Here is a 25341-nt window from a genome sequence, read left to right as displayed (position 1 = left end):
AATTTTAAAATATTTTTATATAAATTCTTTTATGTTTAAATATTTAGCCTACCAGGGCTGGCTAATAGCGATAGTGTCCTCGCCAGAAGTTTCATCCTTCCAATCGATAGCTAGCACACTAGACATATGTATCGATAGGCCAAAACAAATACAAACAATACAGACGAGCCAAGAATTTTTGCTCTTCGCCCCAACTCATAAAAATCCGAAAAGCAAGTGAGTCAAAGTGTTTTAAAACGAGGACTACGGACGTAATAGATGAAGATAAACAATTGCAGATCAAGATAAATACGCTCAGCGACCGCAGGGTCACACCAATAACGGGTGGTCAGAGTGACCAAAGTGGGCAGGAAAAGAAGCAAAAATAAACAAACAATACAGACAGGAAAATAAGCAGCGCGTGCCTGTGAAGAGTTTTTTCGCCGTAGGCCCAAACACTGAAACCAGGAACACAGACGCACTGCATCACAGGCAACGGGGCACACAATCCGATTGCGACCAAGCTATGGCTGCGGCCACCAACAACGATTCCTCCGGCGTGGAGTCGGCCAAGGAGGAGGTGGAGATGTCGATGCCGCCATCGCCCATGTCGATGGCCATGGTACTGGCCAAGTCGACACCGATGCCCATGCCCACCAGCGCCTCTAAGGGGATCATGATAACGCCGCCGCCGCCGGCAATGCCGCCCACGCCCACATCGTCGCCCAACACGCACGGCGAGTGGCCCCACATGAACATCAACCTCAACCTGAACATGAGTTCAAACCCCAGCACGAATGCATCATTCCAGCTGAGCAGAGATCGGGGCGAGCACTTTGCCCTGCCGCATCTGCCGCCCCTGCCGCTGAATCCAAATGCCTCCAATGCCGAGTATCTGCCCAGCCTGATTCATCCAAGCACCCTGCCCTCGGGCAGCAAAAGCTTTAAGATGCGGCCGCGAATGCAGCGTCTAAAGCACACCTACAGCTACAGCAACATAATCGTCCAGTCAAATGGCCGCAAACTGCGCACCGCCGCCTCCACCTGCAACATCGAGCTGCTCAACCGCATCCTTGAGGGTGGGGCCAATCCAAATGCCGCCGACGAGTACAATCGTAGTCCCCTGCATCTGGCCGCCTGTCGTGGCTACATACCCATTGTCCAGCAGCTACTAAAGTACGGAGCCAACCCAAATGTAGTCGACTCGCTGGGGAATACCCCACTCCATCTGGCTGTGATCTCGGCCAGCTCCAATAACTTCAACGTTGTGGTGGGTGTGCTGCTCCAGGGCGGCGCCAGTGTCCACATGTACGACCGCAGCAACAAGTCACCGCTGGAGCTCGCCGAGGCCAAGCTAAGACTGCTGCGCAATCGTTACGATCACCCCACGCCGGAGACGGCCAAGATCCTCGAGGACATGTGCATGCTGACCACGCTCATCTTGCGCTACATGGTGAAGCAGCAACGCGAGCTGGAGGATCTCTCGGCGCTGGAGAAGCGACTGCAGAACCTGAGCACCAGCGACGACCAAGAGCAGGTCGTATCCCAGACCGCCGATGAGCTGCTCGCCAGCGTTGAGCGCCTATCAATCAACAACAAGTAGATGGGACGTAAACTGGACGCCAGGGTAACCCGACCGCAGGCTGGCCCAAATTGCGTTCGATGAGTTGAGAAAAAAGTAAGTATGAGAACCTAATAGTCAACAAATATAAAACACAAACACAATTTAATACAAATAATGAATTTCCAAGTTGTGGTTTCAAAAACGTTATCTATAAAGCATGTGACGTCGTATTTGTCATTCCGCAAAGCATTTGTGATCTTAGTCACTCGAAAGATTAGGAGCAATAATAATAACTACCTCAATTATATGGCATATGGTTCAGAATATAGTCTTAAATATTTTTTCAGACTCCTGATGCTAATCAATTGCTCTCTTTTCGTTGCAGTTTGTTTATCGTTTCCTAATTTGGCTGCCGTTGAGCTGGAGTTGGCATCGTGACAAGCAGCTAGAGGAGAATGAGATCCTGCGCCCGATCCTAATCCCACAAAGCTGACAAATGCGACCAACGCTCTCAAACACACAAGCACACACATACACACCCACACACACAAAAGAAAACACACATTGTTTTATGCGATCTTTTTATTAAGTATTTCATTTAAGGCTTATTGTTTACGCAAACAATCAACAAACATGATTACATTTTAAGCTTTACGTTTAGCGCGCCAAAAACAAAAAGAAATCAAGTTATGTAATAATGATGCAATCGCAACTCAAGAGGACACCTAACAATTTGCTACATTACATTTAACTAAATGACTACATTACTTGGAAATCGTTAAGTGTCTATTGTATACTATAACAAAAAAACCATATGCGTGTAAACACTCTCTGAACAATAAACGAAAAACCAAACGGCCATTTGACTTAATCCGCAGATCAAGCCGAAATCTGTAACTAAATAACTGAGAGGACTTCTGAGTAAATCTGGTTTGTGGTGAGAAACTGGCAATCAAATATTTTAGAAAGACGTTTGGAAAACACTTTTGTCTTTTCAGAAAATCAAACTTAAAACGTTTCTACTTAGGTGCAACTATAAACTTAATTTTAATACAAGTTTGGTGTTGCCAAGTCTATAAATATCGTTAATTATCGTAATTGCCCTTGATTGGTATACATTTTAAAATCCATAAATTCAATAACAAAAAAATCGCAGCTTGAAAGTATATCTATAAATCTATTTAACAGCCTTTTCCTCTTGCCGTTTAAATGTATTCAAAGTACGATTAGGAAAACCCACATTGGGTCTTTTATGAGTATTTATGTGTAAACTTCACATTAACATGAGGTGGATAAGAAAAACTAAACGTTTTAAGAAACTTGTTCACGACGCAAATAGTAAACGAAGTTTACGAACCCATATTGAGTTAATACTAAATAAATGTTGTAAATTAGGGAGATAAAAAAAAACCCGGTCCAAATGGGTTTTTCATTCATAACGAAATTATAACGGAAGCTAGACAAATGACCAAAACACTTTTCCGGACGTAAATACATGAAAATATGGGAGGGGTGGGTTCATAAACAGGCCCAAAAACCTGAAACCGAAACTCGTAAACCCATTCATACGAATGGAACTGCCACAAAATACTATATTTATAACATCTGCACCTAGCTCCGAATTTTGTGGGCGGAGCAAATGGAGGAGGAGGAGGAATCGAGTGGACAGCTGGAAACGGAAAATAGAAGAAAAGCCATGTCTCCTCTTCTTCCCACGTCGGTTACGTTTCGTTGAGCGAAATGATCAACATATTCAAATGGTCGTTACGCACGCTACACAGAAAATAGCATTGTGAACCTTCCTAACAAATATTATTTTTATTATTTTTATAATAGGAACTGTTACATTTCGATCCGCCTCTTTAAATTATTACAATTACTATAAACTATAACGTTAGTTCAAAAATTTTAGTTTTTAAAACCATTATTACTCTTACCCATTTTATATTAGGGATTTTTAAACAGTTTTACCTCGATGTAGTGTGTTATTTTGCTCAGTGCATTTGAAGTGACTAGATCAGATGCAGGGCATACGGAAACAATGAAACTGAGCCGAGCAACCACCCGAAATGTTGACCCGACCACTTCCACTTATTGGCGGCAGTTGTGATAAGATGCACCGCCTCACTTGTTGATCTCTCCCTGCCAGTTGTTGTTGTTGTTGTGATGCATGTGGTTACCAAGGCAAGAAGCAGAAGCAACATATGCGTAAAGAAAAACATAAGCGGCGTTGCTGTCCGGATGCCGTGTGAATTTCACATTTCACTGCCTTGTTTCTGAATATTTGTGTACTTTTAATGTACATATGTGTGTACTATGTGGTTCCTCGGGTTCCTGTGGACTGTCTGCGAGCCAGAACGCCCACGTACTGTGCGCTACGGTATAAACAGCCGGGCATTTGAGTTCTGCTTACCTACTTTGCCAAGTACATCCATAAGTATTAGTATAGATATGAATCTTAAGCTAGTTGAATTGAAAAATAAACATTTGCTTTCTGCTATAATTCCTTAACTAACGATTAAATCATAAGCAAAGCAAAAGGTTTATATTGCTTTGTACCGCCCTCCTCAAGTCGCATATGCCACGACTTTCTCGGCGATCTTCGGTTGCTTCCGCTGTTGGTGGCGCCGGTGCAACATGTGTGTGTGCTTAAGTGTAGGTGACCACTGCTGTGTGTGTGCGTTTTCATTCACAAAATTTGGGAGGTGCATGTGTACACTTGCCGCTTGGAAATTTTAATTCAGTTCCATTTCGGCCGCGCTGCAACACGTTTGTTTTACGGAGTGTGTTTCAAAGTTAAGCAACTAAAAACAAATCGGAATTAACAAAAACATCACTTAAACCTTAAGTTTAAGTACAAAGCACAAATTGTGTTGAATAATAATACGTTTTAAATGAATTACAAAATATATAACTGTTTTCTGGAGCTAACGATACATATTCGATAACCAGAACTGGTGAAATATCGAAATTAAAATTAAACATTTTTAATGAAAACCTAACTGTTGTGCTTAACCTAATGCATAGTGGTTGTTAAATAAAATCAATCAATTATTTTAAAACAGATCTACTTCAAGCAAATTATTAAGTAAACATTAGACATTTGTATTTCCCATGGTATTTTCGGTGAACCGTGCTAGGGTCACACTAAATTGATGGAGTCATACCACCGTCTCGCTACGGTCACTCTAGTTCTGATTCCGCTTCGAAAGGTTGTTCGCGGATGCGTGTGAACCCGCAAAGCAAATAAACTCGGAGAACCAAGTTTTATGCGATTCGGAACAGTCAAGCAACCGAATACTTTCCAACTTCGATAATATAATCCCATATCTGCTAGTGCGTGCAAAAAACAGTTTGTAGTTACAACAAAATACTAAAATCAGCCGAGCCCTGAAGCAACAGGAAAAGTGCATTTCGTGAGCGGCAAATCGACTCATATTCCCGTCACACCAGCTCTATGCACAATGCGACGCTGCAGCGAGTGATGAAATACAAATGCAAATAGCCGGCTAATAAACCTGTTAAAAAAAAACAAATAATTTCGAGTTATTAAAGTTTCGTGAAGAACGAGTGAAGGAGTTAGTTAAATTTCCAATCGCGTGTTGCAAGTTCCCCAGCGGGTAGCTGACAAAAAGCTGGCTGCTTTAAGAACGGGCGCACAATGCTGCTGAAGAAGAAGCGCTATATGTTCGACGAGCGAGACGACAATAATATTAACTCGCCCGTCGCCGTCGAGCCAAGCAGCAACAACAACAAAATGGCCGATACACGCGAAGTGCGCATTGAAGAGCAATTAAAAGTGAAAATTGGTATGTAAATCTAGTGCGAAATAGTTCAAAAACATCACAAATATGTCGAAGAACATGCGTGGCATGAACGTTGAGTGAAATACGCGCAGCAAAGTGCGTTTTTCATGGTCCAAAGTGTGCTGGAATTTTGACAGCGTCCGCGTTTCCCCCGCGGAGTCTCTTGCGAGCAGAAAACAACATAGAATCGGGAGAATATGTCTAAAAGTTGTCCAAAATGTTGTGTAATCTAGTGGCAAACAGAAATTCGTGCGATTTGCGGCAAAGAAAGTCGATTAATTGAGAAAACAAATGTGTTTTTGTTCTAGAAATGCATATTGCGTTCAAGTGTATATGCCTGCTATCCCGCTCTGACTCGCGTGTTGCTGTGTGCGTGTGTTTCTCTTGCCTTTTTCCCTAATGTGTGTGTGTTTTTTTTTTCGTGCAGCAGCAGTGCAATACATTTATTGTTGCTGCCGTTTGAGAAGTAATGGATGACAAGGCTGAATGTTACGGCATTCGCTTCTGCACCCACCCCCTGAACCGCTCTTCCTCCACCATCGCCCAACACGCCCCCCGCCGTTTTGAATGCGCCCCTTTTTGTGAATGAATCGGAAATCAAGCATGTGTTTGTGTGACGCTCCAGCGCATGCTCACACACACGCGACAAAAAAACACACACACACAAGCGGAAGAGAGATCCCAGCAACAATGTGTGGGTTTTTTTATGAATGGAATTTTCGAATTCGGTGTACTTTTCTCAATACAAAGGTGTCTGTTTTATGAATGATTATCAAAAGCAACAAGCGAAAAGAGCATCGATTAATGGCCTACTATATATTGGCAAAAGGTCAAATGAATGAATGACACTCTCTCACTTTTCCTCTCCATTCTGCCATCCACTTCATTCTGAAGCGAGACCGAACCAGACTGCAAGAGATAGACGAAAAATAAACTTGCGGTTGTTTTTTGGTGGTTTTACATTTCCTGTTGAAACATAAAAAGTAAAACAGAATTATGAATAACCACCACTGGCTGTGTGCAGAGGTGGGGTGTAAAAAAGTTCCCGTGATCTCATTTTCACACCTGCACACGCATTTATTTTTACCTCTTCTGCTTCTCACATTTTCAATCTCGCAACTCATAAGCAGCTTTTGCTATGCTTTTTCAACATAAATTATATGCAAAGCTGCAACAACATTGCTGCCTTGCCGCTTTTGATTTCCGTTTCCCAGCGCCCAGAGTTTCCCTTCGTGTGTTGCGGTTTTGTGTTCTTTTTCTCCGGCCATAAAACTCTTGCTTTTTTCAGTTGCTTTTCTTTTTTTTACGTGTCTTCCCCTCTTCAGCTGCTTTTTGCACGCTTCAATTGTTTTCGCATGCGCCTCTGATTTTGTCGGGATCTTCTCATCGCACCCTCCTCTCCTCTTGCCACTTCCTTTTGCCCCCTGCATTCTTTCTCCAGCTGCTTTTAACCCCTTTCGCCCTTTTTGTGTTCTGCGAATATGGCACAATATTGGTTAAAAATGAATTAAAACACGTTTCTGCGCTGATTGAAGAACGAAAGTTATGCACTTCCTTCGATTATCTCGTTGTTATGGCAAATTAGCTGTTACCTTTTACCTTCATTTCATTCGTTCGCCTTTGTGGTTCATGTTTACCCTCTTTCCTGCAAAGATTCCAAGATATCTGATCTCATTAAAAATCCTGAGTAGTTATTACACAACCATATCTAAAGTGGAATTTGCATTCCAAAATCTATGTGGTATGGATCGGGAATACCTATCGAGCAGGAAATTTAACCATATTCTCTAGTTATACAGATGTCTCATTAGAAACTCACTATCATAGTATAGTTAGCTAGTTTCCCCTCTTAAAAACTTTACTTAAGTTATAGAAATGAGATTTGAAACGGCTCACGATCACGTTTTCCGATGATTGAAGAATGAAAGTTATTCATTTCCTATAATCATCATTGATTATCGCATCATTATAGCACATTAGCTGTGTCACCTTAATGCCCCCCTACCCCCAACTTCCCCTTCCAAGACAGCTTCTTTCCCATCCGCTTTATAGCGTGATGTATGTATTTATAAGCGCTATACATACATACATATGTATGTATATGTATGTACACCCTGCATTCTTCTCCCAAGTTTCATATTTCCACTTCATTATGCTTTGCATGCTTAATAATAATACTTCCACATTGTGCTCAGTTTCAATTACACACGGAGTTTCGCTTTTGTTGCTATTGTTGTGGGGGCTTTCCATTTCCATTTTGTTGGTCGTTGCGATTTCTACACGACGCTGTCCGTCCGAAATTGGCGTAATACTTTTCCACTTAATTAAAATGTTTAGCGCATAACCTAAATTTCATTTTCTACGGAGAGCCGAATGATAACGACGAGGGTGTGACTCACTACCCGATCTCAGTTTGAATATCAATGACATTTTAACTGGGGAATTACTCACTTATTCGCGGACCACACGCAATTCACATTTCGTTGAACTTGAAGACCCAGAACAGAGATATCTAGTTAACATGGACTCGACTTTGTTCAGTTCAGTTCTGTGCTGTTTAGAGTTCTGTAACAACAATAAATAGTTTGGCCAAAAAAGGTAATTAATTAAAAGCCGGTTGTGTTGTACTGTGCTGTCTTGTTCTCCAGTTGGCTGCCAGTTTTCCATCTCGTTTTCCTCGCCTCTCTTCATCCGGGCTAAAACTGGTTGCAATTGAACGAGCCAAAGATCGCATGGAACATTTCTAGATGGTTCGTACTCGGCGGACGACGCCAAGGCGATGTTGACAATTATTTCTCGGGTCGTGTCTTTAAATCATTTTTCTAATACAAGTTTGTATATATACATATATATATATATATGGTTTAGCTTGAGCCACAATTAAAGTGGAATATTTTCATTTGAAAATATGGCCGGGGGAACAATGTTAATTAGCCCAAAGGCCGGAGGCTCATTCGCCGAGGTTTGTTTGTACCGACAACTTTGTTTGCCGCTTTCAAGGAATCAGCCAGTTTTTATGTAATTAGCGCATTCTAAAATACTTTTTATTCAGGTCGAAGTCGGCCTTCTTCTTGAGGTTTTCAGGCACAGAAAAAAATTAGATCGTTTTGGAAATGATCTATATTCTAAGTGAAGAGCACATTATTCTAAATAGTGGAAGATCATAAGTGCAAGTACACTTTATTCCTAGTTAATATTGAATGCAGCAATAAATCTGTTTTCTTCAGTGTATCAGTGGGCAAAAGGGAATCACAATCGCAATGACAACGATGACGTTGATGACTCTGCCTGCGATGATTAACATTTATCTGTGGCTTTCCACAATGATGCAGCAGCATGTTATAATGTTATACATACTCGCATTTCCCCATTTTCCCCCATCCATTTTTTCTTTTTAAGGGGGATGGGGAGCCCTTTTTTATGACTTAACGCTTGACCTCCTCGCATTTACTTTGATGTTGTTGACTTCATCAGGGGTCAGAGGCATCTGTGGAACACCGGGTGGGTCAGTTGTCGTCCGGATCGGATCTCCCGCCTCCCAAGGCTTTGAACTTCACGCTGCTTCTTCTTCAAGTTTTCTGTTTTTATTGTGGCGCTTCTTTGGAGCTTAACTGATCTAAGTTGTGCTCCTCTGCTCAGTTCCATCGGACAGCCAGTCTCTTGTAATTTGTAATTAAAATGAATTCTGTTTTTATATCACTCTTTTTTTTTTCGGGCCGAGCTGCGTTATTAATTTTGAGCCACAATTTGTGCGCTTCGCTGGCTCGTTTCAAGTGTCGTTTATTGTGGTTTTAGTGGTGGTTTCTCAAAAGGTAACACCACAGCGGAAATGTCAGGGGCCAAGAATTGTCTATGGCTGGGGACAAGTTTTTTAATGGGAAGCCGAGGGATCGTTTGGCGTCGTTAGATGCGCCTAAACCACTCGAGTTGAAGAGTTTTTGGGAGGGGTTATGTGTATGTAAACCCATAACCACGTGGAATAATCACGGGGTTAAGTGCTCCTCATAACTACTCTTATTAATGTAACCTTCTATTTGGTTTTTTTTTAGTGAGTTGTGTAATTGCTTGTAAAACCATAAAGCATAAGAAGATATTTTAGAAAAACATTTGAAAACTATGGAATATTTCGATACACGTGCTTTTGTTTGGCAAACATTTAGTTGTTGTCATTAATAAGCCACCTTCTCTTTAATTGCATTTCAATGTTTTGTTCCCACAATACAAAAAAAAGCGTTGTCAACCGCTGATGATCCTTGGCTCATATATTCAACATATCGCCCCATAGAAAACCACTTTTGGCCAAGGCCAATTTGGCTTGGTTGCTTCGCAGCCGCCTGCCAAATTGTGTGGGCGCCTTACAAAGTGTATTTATCATTATTAAATTTTTATGGCACACAGTCAGGCGAGTTTTTGTGTCGTCGCCGCCAGTTGACTTGCCTCTAATGAGCGGCATTTGTAGTTTTATTTAGTGTATTTTTGCTTTTTTTTTTTTTTGTTGTTTGTTGGGGTATTGCAGTAATAGGCGTCTGCCCAATTTGGCCATTTCGAAATGGAAGTCGTGCGTTCGCGTCGCTCACATTGAGTGATGTGTGCAATTGAAGGTTAATAGTGCCAAAAAGGTAAATTGGCAACACGAAAATTTCAGCCAAAGAAAGCAATGATTTCGACTAGCAAGAGCAATGACAATTCGAATGGAAATTACTCATCTGGATGTACATACAATGCTACATAAAGTGTATACAATACACTTGCGTACATAAACAAAGTGTACAGATCGATGAGGTTGATGAAAAGCCAGCGCAGCCAATAAGACATGTCCAGAATTTCAGGCCGAAGCCAAACAAAGTTGGCCACAACAGGAGGAGATCGTGAGATGATCATGAGATCATGAGCGTAATCAGACCGGAAATCGATCAGCACGTACAGGGAAAAACAGAGGGGGGCATGGGCAGAAACTGGTTTCTGGTTCTCCTTTATATTTCCAAATCAATAAAATGCAATGCACAATCTATTAATATAATGGTTAACTTAATAGTGCCACAGATGATAGTATATGCTAAGAGGGGAAAATGAAAATGTGCTTTACAAAAAAAGCCAATTGATATTTAAGTACCAGTTCCGAATCAATTCCCACTCCTTTCATTCAACCGAGGATTGGCTTGGGCCAGCTAACCTGTTTTTCTCGCCACAATCTGGCTAATTGCGCAACACGTTAGGAGAGCAGGGCCTGCCCTTTCTGGTTACATGGTTTTATGGCCAAAGGAAGTGGCAGCGGAAAAGGAAGTGCACTTAAAGGGTTTTTAGTTTTTAATGTTGCAGGGCTGTAGGGGAAGTCTGCAGCAGAAGTCTTCTTGCCACCTCAACTTACCAGCCAGCTTTCCGCCAAAAGTGCAAACACAATCATTTTGGCCGCAGGAAGCTGCCGTTTAAACAAACAGCCAGACACAAAGAGATCGGTCTGTGTAAATCTCCCTTCCGCTGGCAAAGGCAGCTGGAAAAAAGCAAGAAAAACACAAGAATTTATCTCTATTTCCGTTCCTTTGCATAAATGTCTGCTTCTGAGCTGGCTGCTTTTTGTTTCATTTGCCTTTTTTCTTTTTTAGAATTTATTACAGCGCTGTCTGCTTGTCTGCTTCCTTCTTTATATTTTTTTTCCATTCGTATTTTCCTCCTTTTTTTTTTTGCAGCACTCGTGGAGTAATCGCCTCATTAATTCGCGCGCGTTTCATGCTGCACTGAATCAATTTGCATATTGTGCAGAAAAGCAAAGGGGAGAGGAAAGGAAATCTACTTACAAAGTCTTTAAATTTAATTTTCCGTCTGCGAAGGAAATCATGAAAATTTTCAGCCATTTAATGAGACCCTGTCCCCCGCAATATATCCCAATAATGATGGGTGTGGAAAAATGGGATCGTGTTGTAATTTCCCCCCAACTCGCAGCACCCCAAGGCAAATGTCAATGTTGTGGAGGAGAAAAAAGAGTGCCGACTTTAGAAGTTTTCGATTTTCATTTTGGGGCTGCGGCAATGGCAATATAGCCGCATGTGCCACATGGCAGGATGATTCTATTTTCGGGGACGACGGGAAACGTTGAAAGAAACATGCCGCATGTTTATCAAAATGTTTGCTTAGGGATCTTTATATATATATCCCAGTGGATCCCAGCGATCTGGTTAATTGATCAGGTCACCCGCATTGGTCTGGAAATTTTCGAGTGATGGAATAATAATACCTTATATTATTAGGTTTTTCTAGGGAGAATGGAAATTGCTTTGTGATTTCAAAAGTGATTTCAACAGATTCTAGTTTGATTTGATATGCCACACATGCTGGACTTTTTACTTGTTGCATAAAGAGATCGTACGACTTCCGTTCTCAGGGTGGTGCAAAAAAAAAAAAAAAAAAAAAGAATTCCATAGTGATCCTCCGGCCGAAATGTAAAAAAATCGATGAGCCAACTTCCGCTTGACTTTATCCATGCATAAACCTTCTGGCTTTTCCCAGTTCATCGAGCTCTGGTTCCGTTTATCGTGTTTGGCATATGTAAGATGATATATATATATATATGCACACCCGATCCTCCTCCTCCTCCATCACTGTGCATGGTGTGTGGTGTTTCTCAATGCATCTGAAGGTCGGATATAGGACGGACTACGACGAAACGTTGGAGCCCGGCGAGAACTCGAACTCATTAATTCCACATCTAAGCGAAATGGCAAGTTCGGAATACGATTTCGCCACTCCTGGTTGGGGGCTCGTTCGATTCCATGGAATTCGTTTTGCAATTTTCCCCCCATTATCTTCATTCTTTCCTTTTTATTTCAATGAATAAGCGAAATTCCGCCGATTATGTCATTAAATTTAGAAAAGTTTGATTGCCTGTCTGCCGGTTTTGCATGGCTGTTCATTAAAGATCGGCAAATAAAATTAAGTTTTTTTTTAAGCCGAAAGTTATGTACCCTTTAGAAATTGCAACGTATAGTTTATATAGTTTGATATCAGATATTTTACAAACGTGCGAACAAAGCTATTATACCCAATGCAAGGGTATTAAAACGAAAACGATTCGAGTAATAAAAACATTCAGTGGGACAGCCAATGACAAGGCAAAGCCATAAAAAAAAACACGCATAAATAAATTATAAACGTCACAGAAACGCAAATATTTCAACACTTTTTTCTTGCCGGGTTTCCCCCATTCGACTTCCCCCCTTTCTATCATAGATTTACTACCACTATTATTTTATGAATGAAATTTACTGTTTTTTTTTTTTGCTTTGCTTTTCTCCTGCAAAAAAAAAATAAAGCCCCAACTCTCTTGTTTTTCGTCATTTTCCGTTTTGTTGTTTCCGTTTGTTTGCTTCCTTTTTTTTTTGCCTCGCCGATTGCTTTGCTTTAATTTACTTTGCTTATAAAATGTGCTACTGTCTGTGGGGTTTTTCATTCATGAAAAGAAATAAAAAACACACACAGGCATGTAGGAAAAAGAAAACGTATGTCTTTGTTATCGCAAAAAGCGAAGCGTGAGTGTGAAACTGTGCGATTGTGATTGTGAAAAGTGGCGTTGTTTTGCCAACACACATACGCAACGTATAACCCCATTGATAATAGTCGCGAGGTGATAGCCACATACACAAATGGCGAAATATAGCCTCACCTCCCACTCACACACGAACACACACACACGCGGTCCACCGCCCAGCTGTGTCAACAGGGGCGTAAAACGGGGCGGGGCCATCCGGTCCTCAGCTTAGAAGGCTTTTTTTCAAAGCTACATGCAGCTCTATCCCAAATGATTCCTAAAAAAGTGTAAAATTCGCAGATAGTGTTTGTAATGGGTATCTGATAGCCGAGCCATTTTTCCTGTTTACAGACTAACCACAAGTCAGCACTAGAGTAGGAATGTATTAGCGAGCTATTTGAACAGCTGAAACGATCTTAAATGTTTTTTTAGTATACAATTTTGTGATATTTACGTAAATAAACCAGCATCATTCATAAGGTATGATAACCAAGGTGCTAATCATGGAAGTTTGTGAATAGCGGGCCAAATCAAATTTTGCCACAACGGATACAGATACAGATACAAATGCCGGCATCGACACACAGATACGACGGCACACGCACGTTGTCGTTGGTGTGCGTGCACTTATTATATTTCCGCTCGACTGCCGCTAATTTCTTTCATTGAGCAACTTTATAGTACTTGCCTTGTTGGCAGGCCGGCGCCTTCTCCCTTTTGCGCTTATCAAGGCCTTGCCGTTTATTATCAACGCCGCTTACAATCCACTCGGTCTAGCCAAGCGCCAGCCACTTTGTATGTATTTGTTGTGTCCCCCAGGTGGCGGAGCATCCATAAACCAATGCCGCCGTCGACCACCAGCCAGCCATCATCGGTTCACAATACTAAACACATATAGGCTATATAGACTATAGGCATCGAAGCACTCGCACAGGAAGTCACGTCCGCTGTCCGTATTCGGAAATCAAAAGAGCCCGCTGGAATTATATGTCTGGTGTAATGCGATTGATTGTGATTGCGACTTTTTACATCCCCAAACGGCAAAAGTTGGCAGGTGTCAAGGCCAAACAGCTGCTGATACGAAAATGGAGGAGATAATCTTATATTAATTTATGCTAATGAATGGTTGATAGCTGTTAACAGTATTTCCGGTTGGGAGAAAGTGTGTGATTGGGTCATTAGAAATTCTCGTAATGAGGCTATTGGCTTTCAATTTTTAAAGTCTTCATTAGCCATTAATAGATGGCTTCTATAATACTTTAAACTTCTACTTCAGTGCTTTAGAAACTTATCAAACTTTATTTAAATGCTTTAAGGCAAAAGTAAACCGAATTATACTCGAAGACCACTTGCGATAATCACTTAATCTTTAGTTAATTATTTTCACCTTGAACAAAGACCATAATCTAAACAAACGGACGCGCTTTACTCGTTAAGCTTGATAAATTGTGAATATGAAATGTAGTACTAATATACCTTTCTTTTCGTTTAATTGCAGGCGAGGCAAAGAATCTGAGCAGTCGCAATGCGGCCAACACTAGCTGCAGCACACAGGGCACCCGCGATGTCTACTGCACAATTGCGTTGGACCAGGAGGAGATCTGCCGCACACCCACCATCGAACGCACACTGACGCCGTTCTTCGGCGAGGAGCACCAGTTCAAGATTCCGCGCCGCTTCCGCTACCTGACCATCTATCTGTGGGATCGTGATATGAAGCAGGACAAGCCCATTGGCAAGATAGCGATCAAGCGGGAGGAGCTGCACATGTACAATCACAAGGATCACTGGTTCTCACTGAGGCCAGTCGACCAAGACTCCGAGGTTCAGGGCATGGTTAATGTGGAGGTGGCATTTACGGAAGCCCAACAGACTCAGTCCCTCTCCGAGGGCATAGACCTGGGACTGCACACATTGCCGCACCACCAGCACCTGCTACGCCAGAGCCACCAGCAGCGGGCGCATCTGAACGATTACAAGGAGAACAGTGAACTGAGCAACATTCAAAGAGCGTCAGCCGCTGCAGCGAGTTCCTCATCGGCAGCCATGACGCTCAAGACACGAGCCGCCGGTCTATTTGGACACGTGTATCATCCTCCATCGCAGACTCAGCACTTTCCGATCATCAATACCACATCCACGTCGTCGGATCAGCTGTCCAATTGGAAATCGCATGGGAGATTCGTTGGCGTGACCATCAAAGTACCAGCCTGCGTGGACCTGGCCAAGAAGCAGGGCACGTGCGATCCATTTGTGGTCTGTACCGCCCACTATAGCAACAAGCACCAGGTGACGCGACGAACTAAGCAGCGCAAAAAGACCGTGGATCCGGAGTTTGACGAGGCCATGTACTTTGATCTTCACATCGATGCGGATGCGGGCAGCACAAACACCACTGGAAGTAACAAGAGTGCCGGTTCCCTGGAATCATCCGCGAACAAGGGCTATTCTATATACCCGTTGGGCGGTGCGGATCTGGTGGAGATTGTGGTGAGCGTGTGGCACGACGCACATGGAGCCATGTCCGATAAAGTGTTCCTCGGTGAAGTGCGGCTGCCAATGCTCAATAAGCAGGAGCAGCAGGCGGTTAATCCATCGGCTTGGTACTATCTCCAACCCCGCTCCATGACGAACAGTTGCCGCTCGCTGAACGCCACGCCCCGCTCATGTGCGACGCCGCCGGGAACGAGATTAAGCGTGGACTCGACCATTGGATCACTGCGTTTAAATCTGAACTACACCGCCGATCATGTCTTCCCGCTGGCCACATACGACGATCTTATGAATCTGCTCCTGGAATCGGTTGATCAGCGACCCATCACCGTGTCGGCTGTATCGATCCTAGGCGAGCTGGTCTCGGGCAAGACGGAGGTGGCCCAGCCGCTGGTGCGACTCTTCACGCACACGGAGCGCATTGCGCCGATCATCAAGGCGCTGGCTGACCACGAGATCTCCCATCTGACGGATCCCACCACAATCTTCCGCGGTAATACCTTGGTCTCCAAGATGATGGATGAGGCAATGCGGTTGTCTGGACTGCACTACCTCCATCAGACATTGCGTCCCGTTTTGTCGCAGATCGTTGCCGAAAAGAAACCATGTGAGATCGATCCCAGCAAGATTAAGGATCGCTCCGCAGTGGACACGAATCTGCACAATCTGCAGGATTATGTGGAGCGGGTTTTTGAGGCAATCACCAAGAGCGCTGATCGCTGTCCCAAAGTTCTGTGTCAGATCTTCCACGACCTTCGCGAGTGTGCGGGTGAGCATTTCCCCAGCAATCGAGAAGTGCGCTACTCCGTGGTGTCCGGCTTCATCTTCCTCCGCTTCTTTGCGCCCGCTATCCTGGGGCCGAAGCTCTTCGATCTGACCACCGAGCGACTGGTAAGTTGATTCTGAAAAACTATTTTTTTTAAATAAATCAATAATAATCATTAATAATACGTCTTTCCTTATTTTTCAGGATGCCCAAACGAGTCGTACGCTGACGCTCATCTCCAAGACGATCCAATCGCTGGGTAACCTGGTCAGCTCCCGGTCGTCGCAGCAGACTTGCAAGGAGGAGTTCACCGTCGAGCTGTACAAGAAGTTCTGCACGGAGCAGCACGTGGATGCGGTTAAGCACTTCCTGGAGGTGATCTCGACGCCCAGTCACGCGAGCAGCAGCGTTCATCCGGCGGCGGCGGCGGCAACGCCACTGGAACCAGTTTTACTTAAAGAGGGGTAAGTTGAGGTTTTCTACTTTTGATGCTATTTAGATGCGCGATCCCCCTGATTTGGTTCCAAAAATCAGTGCCCAATCAGTGGGGGTGGCCTGTAGCCTCTAGAAAATATCGATTGGTGGACTGTGCAATGCTCCCTCTATATACCTCCTCTTCTATAGATTTGGCATATCCCACCCAAGGCATTTGGTTGATTACGCTTCGTTTTATTCTAATACCAAAACTTTCTTTGTCTTTCTCTTCTTTTCCGCGCGCTGCTTTTACCAAAAATAAAATAAAAAATAAAAAAACATGTATCAAATAATAAATCAAAACCAATCCATCACGCCCAACACATCACACATTTATACCATCCCATCACACAAAAATCACACTTATTCATCACACATTAAATCTATACTAACGTCTAGCGAGGGGTAAGAGAAATTGCTTATAATTTATTGAACAATTAGCTCTGTTTTTGTCTCGGTTGCGTACGAGCCTGGGACAAGAACAGAGGGATCTGAGTGCGAGATCTCGAAGAGCAGATGCTAAGACCCCGCTTTCTTTGCTTCTCCCCCTTCCTTCCGACAGCCTGATGACCAAGTACCCGACATCCCGGAAGCGCTTTGGCCGGCAGTTCAAACAACGCCACTTCCGTCTCACCACCCACTCGCTCAGCTACGCGAAGTCGAAGGGCAAACAACCCATCTGTGATATACCGCTCCAGGAGATCGCCAGCGTGGAGCAGCTGAAGGACAAGAGCTTCAAGATGCAGAACTGCTTTAAGGTGAGCATTCATTCGATGTGCTTCGATTGCAATTGGTTCGTCTGCGATTTGCATGTGTTGCAACGAATAATGCACACGAGAGTAGTGTGCCGGAAACGTGCGATCCACGCCACATCTATAAATAGGCAGCCAAAGCCCACACACCTCCGGGCAGTGATGGTAATTTAGCTGGCTTTACATGCTAGATGGTTGGTTGCGAACTTTTAACACATTAGATGGAGCAGAAAGAATAGTAAACTTCTTTAGAAAGCAAGTCAATCCTATAGATAGCCGCATCGTTCTTTCTTTTTTAGTCTATCTATAATTAGGTTTCATTTGGTTCTGAAAAAGCGTCATCACTGCCTCCGGCGGCAAACTCATGACTGAAACATGTGGCTGTGTGTGGGCGTAGAGCAGTGGCTGCTAATCGATGGCGGCAGCAGGCAGGCCAATCCTCGGCGACAGTGAAAACCGAACCTCAGTCAGTTGCCCGCGAAACTTTCACTAATCACTCACAGAGTTTTGTGTGGCAAATGACAAGTTGCGGCAATTAAAAATAATTAGCATTATTATGCAGATGAACTGGCGGAGCTCCGCTTTGCGTACGCTATTGTTATTGCTATTTGGAGGTAGTAAGACAAAAAAGACAAAAAAAGGGGAAATTTCAAAACCTAGAAACCAATGCAGCCGACGCAGAAGAGAATCGTCATCGTGGGTGCGATTTCTTGGCGTTAGGTTTTATTTTTTTTTTATCACAGCCAAGATGTGGGAATTGTCTCAGCCAGCGATTTCACTTGGGTGCGATTGTTTTGCAATTGCGCCGCGCACAGAATTTATGTTAATTGCACAAAGATGAGACTAAGATTTACTTTCGCCTCTTCTCCCACAGATTGTGCACAACGATCGCTCGCTGATTGTGCAGACAACGAACTGCGTGGAGGAGCGCGAGTGGTTCGACTTGCTGCACAAGATCTGTCTGATGAACTCCATCCGGATGCAGTACTTCCATCCCTCGGCCTTTGTCAGTGGCTTCTATAGCTGCTGCGGCCGGTCGGATGAGAATTCACCGGGCTGCAAGAAGGTGTTGGACAAGACGATGGACTACTTCCAGATGGATTTGGTAACGGCGCTGGACCCAGCGCTCGATCTGCAGCGCATCCACACGCTGATCATGTCCAACATGAGTGTGCTGGAGTCACTGCTAGATCCGCTCACCTATCACCAGAATCTGTCGCAAACGCAACACCAACAGCACAATCCTCTGGTGCCGCTGGCCAACGATCTGCAAAAACATTCACCACAGGCCTTCGCTGAGTTCAAGCGAACGATTGAGAAGCTGAGGGAGAAGGCCTATGCCATCGATAGAGATCATCGCGACTACAAGCAGGGCATTACGCGGCAACTGAAGTACGGCAGCAGACAGGCACCCATTGGCGATGATAACTATTGGCATATGATGCGAGCCGCCGGCCAGTTGAATCAGCAGCATCACCAGCAGCAGCAACATCAGCAACAGCAGCAGCAGCAGCAGCAACTTCAGCAGTTCCAGTCGCAGCCAGTGCTACCGCAAATGCAGAATTTTCGGGCGTATCCTTATCAGCCAGGTACTACGAGCAACATGAACGCCTACTGTCTGCACAACACGCAGCATCAGATGTCGTTCCATCAGCAGCAACAGCAGCACCATCAGCCGCTCCAGCAGCAGCAGTCGCAGTTCCTGCCCCTGCGCAGCCATCAACTGCAGCGCCACAACAACAACTTGAACAACAATAACTGCGGCAATGCATCCTCCTCCAGTCCATCGTCGACCACATCAAGTGTGGTGGCCGCACCGCCCAGCACCACATCGTCATCGCAGCCAGCTCCACCGATTTATTAGCGTTCAAGGCTGTGCGTATTCGCTTTGCCGCGGGCCATTATCACGACCAGGTAAAGGAATACGCATCGACGTGGCCAAACCCACCCGCTCCCGCTCCCCGCAACCAGAGGATGCTGCTGTACAAACAGATTTATTGTGCTAATTTCTAGGCTCTTGTTTTTTTTTGTATCATTTTTACGAGTTTAACGTTGTAAAGGTCTAGACTAAGTTTTTTAATTAACAGTTTTTATACACCAGATTTTTACGGTACCGCCTACACCAGCTACAACAACACGAGGAGAAAACAAGAAGAACGGAAACGAAATCTAAATATTTATAAGCCTATTTATTTTTTGTATGTGCTAACATTATTTTTACACGAAAACGAAATACCCAATATGGAAAGAGCATTTCTATACTTGTGTGCGCGCAAAGAGGGCAGAGAACCACTGAAAACTGATAACTTTATAAGCCTAAACTACTAAAAACTCAGAAACTGCTAAGATTTTTTAAAGCCTAGCCTAAGTTAAGTATCGGCGCGATGATGAGTAGAGAAATGAAAATGAAAAGATGTAAATAGCAGATACACGAGTATATATATATATATCCCACTATATATATGTACGTGTGTATGATTAACTTCATTATACCAGTTATTTTAGGCGTAGCAAAAATTTTTAAAAAAGAAAAACAAACTAAACTAGGCGTGTTGCCCAGAGGCGACACACACGAAAAGCAAATAATTCTAACGCAATCTGAACGCGCTATATAAATACAAGAAACTGCGAGAAAAAACTGCGAAAAGCATGAAAAAACATACATTTACATGTATATTTACTTTATATAACTGTCATACAGCTAATGTTAAACAACACACGATATGTATTCGGCAAATTCTAGAATACAAACAAAAAGCATTGTTAAGAACAAATTTACTTCCATTTTGCATATACAAACACACACGCACGCACACCTATATTTATTAAATGCATTTAATTTCATATTAAACTTAAAACGAAAAACAAGTTAATTGTTAACACAAACACGATTTGGTTAGCTTCGACTTACTTCCACCGATTTGTTTCCAAAGCTCTTCCAATATTAATTACACATGTAATTTACATCTAGAACTAGAATGTTAAATAATCTAATTTTTGCCATATTTAGTTCATTGTTCATCAATCGCATTGAAAAGTGTCTTCCTCCGCCGCGTTCATCATATTGCCTTTTGTTTATGCATTCCAATCCAATAATTTGTGCATTTCTTAATTCTAATATCTGCATAATGTAATGTACATAGAGATACGAAACGGAGAAAGAAACACGACGAGATGTTGCTATGAATTTAAATTGTTTGGAGTTTCCAACGTGGTTCATATATAATAATTTCACTTGCATTTTAAGGACACAATTATAGTTTACTTTTACCATGCCTAGCTGATAAGTTGTTGGTACAAAGAATCGAAAATAAAAACATAGATATTTTCCAAGGGAAAAATAAAGCGTATCGCCAATGGATAAATTTTGATTTCCTTTTCTTTTGAGTTTATTTTTGATTGAGCCTTCATATTTTATTGGGATAGGATAATACAAACCCTTTGTCAGAAAGTTTTTGGGTTTTACTGGCTTAGCTTGTGTTTGCATACAAGAGCCTTTTTTAATAGTTGGACTAACGGAAAAATTAAAAAAAAAAAACAGTCTTATATCTGCAATTATGAGGAAAGCAACAAAATTATATAAATAATTTTTCTGTTTTAAAAAGCTAGCTATAAAAAGCTAGATATGGCTAACACTTGTCTCAATTCCCATCCCTGGTTTAGGCTGTGTTATCGTTATCGGCAGACAGCTGATTGGCGGCTTCTTCATTTACAAACAATTGTAGAATTTGCAAACTTTTGGAAAAATGGACTACGATTTCAAGATGAAAACGCAGATAGAGCGTACGAAAGTGGAGGACCTATTCAACTACGAGGGCTGCAAGGTGGGACGAGGAACATACGGCCACGTCTACAAGGCGAAGTGGAAGGAGACAAGGTGAACTGGTCATTGGGTGCTCCGCAAACAATATAAATAATTATAATGTTCATGTTTTGTAGCGATGGCAAGGAATATGCTTTGAAGCAGATCGATGGCACCGGTCTGTCCATGTCCGCCTGCCGCGAGATCGCATTGCTGCGCGAACTGAAGCACCAAAACGTAATTACCCTCATCCGGGTGTTTCTGTCGCACAACGACCGCAAGGTGTTCCTGCTGATCGACTATGCGGAGCACGACCTGTGGCACATTATCAAGTTCCATCGGGCGGCGAAGGCGACCAAAAAGCAGGTTGTGGTTCCCCGCGGTATGGTTAAAAGTCTGCTATACCAGATTCTGGATGGGATTCACTATCTGCACAGTAATTGGGTGCTACATCGTGACCTGAAGCCGGCCAACATCCTGGTGATGGGCGATGGCAACGAGAGGGGCCGCGTAAAGATCGCCGACATGGGTTTCGCGCGACTCTTTAATGCCCCATTGAAACCGCTGGCAGATCTGGATCCCGTGGTGGTTACCTTTTGGTATCGCGCTCCGGAACTGCTGCTCGGCGCTCGTCACTACACTAAGGCTATCGACATCTGGGCTATTGGCTGTATTTTCGCCGAACTACTAACTTCCGAGCCCATCTTCCATTGCCGCCAGGAAGACATAAAGACCAGCAATCCGTATCACCACGATCAACTAGACCGCATCTTCAATGTGATGGGCTTTCCCCAGGACAAGGACTGGGAGGATATCAAGAAGATGCCGGAACATCATACGCTGACAAAGGACTTTAAACGCTCCACATACTCCACCTGCTCGCTGGCCAAGTACATGGAAAGGCACAAAATCAAGCCAGACAGCAAGGCCTTTCATCTGCTACAGAAACTGCTGCTAATGGATCCCAACAAGCGCATCACCTCTGAACAGGCCATGCAGGATCAGTACTTCCAGGAGGAGCCGCAGCCCACGCAGGACGTGTTCGCCGGCTGCCCCATACCGTATCCCAAGCGTGAGTTCCTCACCGACGACGACCAGGAAGATAAGTCGGATAACAAGCGACAGCAGCAACAGCAGCAGCAACAACAGCAGCAACAGCAGCAGCAACAGCAGCAGCAACAACAGCAGCAACAGCAAATGAACGCTGAGCCGAATGCAAAGAGAGTTCGATTGTCCGGAGCTGGTAACCAGCAAGATTTTCACCACCAGCAGCAGCAGCAACAACAGCAGCAGCAACAACAACAGCAGCAGCAACAGATGATGTTCAACCAGCAGCAGAACTTCCAGCAGCGCTTCAACTGAGAGACTGATACATGCAGCATTTTTTCTACAACACCTACTAATTTCTAGCCTTCTAAGTATTTAATTTAATGACCTTAGCCATAGCAAATATATACAAGCAAGTAAAGTGTACGATACAAAATGTTGATTTTTCACCCACTGGAAGCATTAAATTCGTTCTGCCGGAGAAAATGGACAGGTCTTTCTTTATTTAATTTGGTGAACACATATTCGTTAAAATCCTTTCGAAGGATATTCAAATATAAATTTCGTCTCAAAAATTATTTTTTTTTAACTCAAACGACGTTTTGAAAACTATTCATAAAATCGGTTCGAGTCCAAGCTAATAAATTAAAGTACGGTATGTTTTTAATCGGCTTGGGTCACGCTACGCAAGTATCGATTAAATGTAATCGAAGGTGCCATCGCTGTGTTGCCAGCTCTAGTAGAATTTGTTAGAATATTTTTACCGGATTTGCCATTTGTTTGCAATAGAAATTAGAAGAGAATTACCGCACAGTGGCCATTAAAGCGTAAAGAGTCAAATCTAACGTTTTCCAAATTAAGATCAACACCGCCCGGCTGGCGACATCGATGAGATCGTGGCCCTCGCCCAAAACCCAGCTGGCTGCCAACTTGAAGATTGTGGCGTAAATTGCCCTCCGGAAACGCAGTTGCAATTGCAGTTAACAGGCGAAAGACACACAAGTAAGTGGGATTTGGAATGGAGGCGGTGGTGCAGGCGGAGGCGTATGCCAACAATGCGTCGCAGCGGGGCCAGCGGGGCGTTGCTGGGGCATTGCTGGCCGCAGTGGCCACCCAGTGGGCGGCAATGGCAACCCCTCCAAGGGCACGAGGTTTCGCCGCGACCTGTGCCATTATAATCTGGCGAACATCGCGATTTCAGTGCCTGTTCGGCTACTGCCGCCGTGATTCACGATTGTCCAGCAGCAACAGTGGCAGCAGCAACAGAAACAACAACCATCAAATCTACGAAATCATCAATGACTCCCAACCGCCTGACGTAATTATCCGCGTGCATTGTTCGCAACTAAAGCACACTCTGGTCTTTGCCCATTGTTACAGGTAACACAGATAGCCAGGATGCAGAACAATCCCAGCCCACAGCTACCCTGCAAGGGTATACTCAAGACTTCGCGTAGCTTCGACAAGTCGGGAGCCAGGTGAGGTCATCGAATGACCCCAGTTAATAGCCCTTATTAAGTGGTACTTTTCGCCCCTTTAAAAGTTTTCGCAAAAGTGCCAAGTTCGATGAGCTGAACGTGATGCAGACCTTCCATCCGGCCGACAAGGACTACGGACACATGAAAATCGATGAGCCCAAAACGCCGTACAACTACACGGAGGGCTTCGACGAGAACAGGGACGAGCTGGACACGGAGTTGCTAGTGGAGAAGTATGTGGAGCCTTCCTCTTGTTTACTTGGCAAGAGCACAGAGTATCACGTTTCAAACAAAACTGATTTCCAGAAAATGCGTCGTTCAAATTTGTTTGTTTATATGTGCCTTATAGATTCAGAGATTAAACAATCGTTGATAATTATACGATTTCCAAAGCGAAAAGCATATATATTAACATAATTGAGAAATATGACTATCTCAGATTTCTCAAGAATATAACTATTTAACTTATTAATCAACAATTTGTTTGAAAAGTTCTTTGAAATTTGAAGTCTTATTTTAAAGTCGGCCCAGTCATTTTGTACTTTATATATATAATTGAACTTACAAATACTAAAACCACACATTACTTTGCAGACTCCGCATAGCGGCTAACACACAGCCGTCGACAGAGAGCATCGAGGACGATGGTTCCTCCGGTGATGACCAGCCCCTTAGCGAAGAGGAGCGACGTAAGTGCCATGAACATCTCAGATTCCAAACATTGCTCAAACATATTTGCTTGCAGAACGGCGGCGCGAATTCGAGCGACGTCGCAAGGCCCACTATCGCGAGTTTGAGGCAGTCAAGCTGGCACGAAAACTGATCCAGGAGGAGGACGACGACGATGACGACGAGGACAAGGGTGCGGATAGCCGGCCCTCGGGCTCGGCACAGGGCGCTTCCAGCTCCGGACGATTCGCGAGCAGTTCGGCCAAAAGGTCGAGCTCTCAGGCTGACTCCACCACATCCCCGTCTACCAGCGCCGGCCAGAACATGGACCTGGAGCCATCGAACAACTAGAAGCAATGTCAACCCATCAATCAATCACTAATGTTTACCTAGCGGACAATGGACGATTCTGAGGGCAGCTCATCCAAAACAATAAACAAACGAAATTATATCAAATTATCAAGTGCTGTGCGAGTGCGGAGTGAGAAGTGGATGCTGATTAGCAGGGTGGCGAGGAGCACTCGTGATTAATTGAATTTACCCAACTAAACACGAAAAACAAACCGTCGCCAAGGAGGTGCGTCATCGAGTAGTGAACACAGCCGATAAGCCGAGGGGCAGAATGGTCGGAGAATTTGATTGTACGACACAAAATATAATTATCGTATGCGTCTCAGCCGTAGCGTATTGTACTGTTGCAAATGTAGTTAAACAAAGGTCTTTTACATTGATATCGAGATGGCAAGCCACCCATTGAGTTTTAGTCCAAGTCTCCCAAGTTCGCAGCTCCGTGTTTGCATTTAATTTGATTGGATGCCCAGTGCCACAGAATGGATAACTTGTTGTAACTAGCGTTGAAGTTGATTTGGCCTTACTTTTAGTTATTTATTAATACGATACTATTATGATTACTATTAAGTTTTAGCCATCGAATGCGAGCCGAGCGTTTCAATAAAGAGAGTCCAAAACCCAATTGAAAAAACCTTCGA

General features: G+C 43.6%; 4 protein-coding genes and 1 long non-coding RNA gene across 9 annotated transcripts; 4 read left to right on the top strand and 1 right to left on the bottom strand.

Moving 5' to 3' along the window:
* Nucleotides 1-60: 60 nt before the first annotated feature.
* LOC6737499 (ankyrin repeat domain-containing protein 54) lies at nt 61-2448 on the top strand. Of its 3 annotated transcripts, none has more exons than XM_039293111.2 (3): nt 61-216; nt 279-1657; nt 1929-2448. In XM_039293111.2, the coding sequence occupies exon 2, from the start codon at nt 506-508 to the stop codon at nt 1580-1582; it is 1077 nt and encodes a 358-aa protein (XP_039149045.1). In that variant the 5' UTR covers nt 61-216; nt 279-505; the 3' UTR covers nt 1583-1657; nt 1929-2448. The 3 variants fall into 3 exon arrangements, with proteins under 3 accessions (XP_039149045.1, XP_039149046.1, XP_039149047.1); XM_039293112.2 differs by having other exon boundaries at nt 101-216; nt 265-1657; XM_039293113.2 differs by having other exon boundaries at nt 101-216; nt 259-1657.
* Nucleotides 2449-4688: 2240 nt separating this feature from the next.
* On the top strand, nt 4689-20721 carry LOC6737498 (GTPase-activating protein). 2 transcript variants are annotated; one of them, XM_016169821.3, is made up of 6 exons: nt 4689-5352; nt 14370-16255; nt 16335-16594; nt 17004-17009; nt 17167-17362; nt 18231-20721. In XM_016169821.3, the coding sequence occupies exons 1-6, from the start codon at nt 5205-5207 to the stop codon at nt 19218-19220; spliced, it is 3486 nt and encodes a 1161-aa protein (XP_016031293.1). In that variant the 5' UTR covers nt 4689-5204; the 3' UTR covers nt 19221-20721. The 2 variants fall into 2 exon arrangements, with proteins under 2 accessions (XP_016031293.1, XP_016031292.1); XM_016169820.3 differs by lacking the exon at nt 17004-17009 and having other exon boundaries at nt 4690-5352.
* On the bottom strand, nt 6322-8179 carry LOC27206914. Its single transcript, XR_001600202.3, has 3 exons — nt 7978-8179; nt 7801-7914; nt 6322-6994 (listed from the first exon to the last, which is right to left on the bottom strand). It is a non-coding gene; the product is annotated as an uncharacterized LOC27206914 (long non-coding RNA).
* Nucleotides 20722-21008: 287 nt separating the features above from the next.
* Nucleotides 21009-22641, top strand: LOC6737497 (cyclin-dependent kinase 8). The gene is made up of 2 exons (XM_002084297.4): nt 21009-21233; nt 21296-22641. Exons 1-2 carry the CDS (start codon nt 21103-21105, stop codon nt 22518-22520), a joined length of 1356 nt encoding a protein of 451 aa, XP_002084333.1. The 5' UTR covers nt 21009-21102; the 3' UTR covers nt 22521-22641.
* Nucleotides 22642-22898: 257 nt separating this feature from the next.
* On the top strand, nt 22899-25334 carry LOC27207929 (protein phosphatase inhibitor 2). 2 transcript variants are annotated; one of them, XM_016183558.3, is made up of 5 exons: nt 22899-23207; nt 23586-23683; nt 23749-23916; nt 24278-24372; nt 24429-25334. In XM_016183558.3, the coding sequence occupies exons 2-5, from the start codon at nt 23604-23606 to the stop codon at nt 24701-24703; spliced, it is 618 nt and encodes a 205-aa protein (XP_016031290.1). In that variant the 5' UTR covers nt 22899-23207; nt 23586-23603; the 3' UTR covers nt 24704-25334. The 2 variants fall into 2 exon arrangements, with proteins under 2 accessions (XP_016031290.1, XP_016031291.1); XM_016183559.2 differs by lacking the exon at nt 22899-23207 and adding an exon at nt 23214-23523.
* The last annotated feature ends 7 nt before the right edge of the window (nt 25335-25341 follow it).

The sequence above is a fragment of the Drosophila simulans genome, chromosome 3L (assembly GCF_016746395.2).
Source record: "Drosophila simulans strain w501 chromosome 3L, Prin_Dsim_3.1, whole genome shotgun sequence".
In the NCBI taxonomy this organism is placed as follows: domain Eukaryota; kingdom Metazoa; phylum Arthropoda; class Insecta; order Diptera; family Drosophilidae; genus Drosophila; species Drosophila simulans.
Note: the sequence above shows the minus strand (reverse complement) of the source record. Positions and strands in the feature narration are given on the sequence as shown.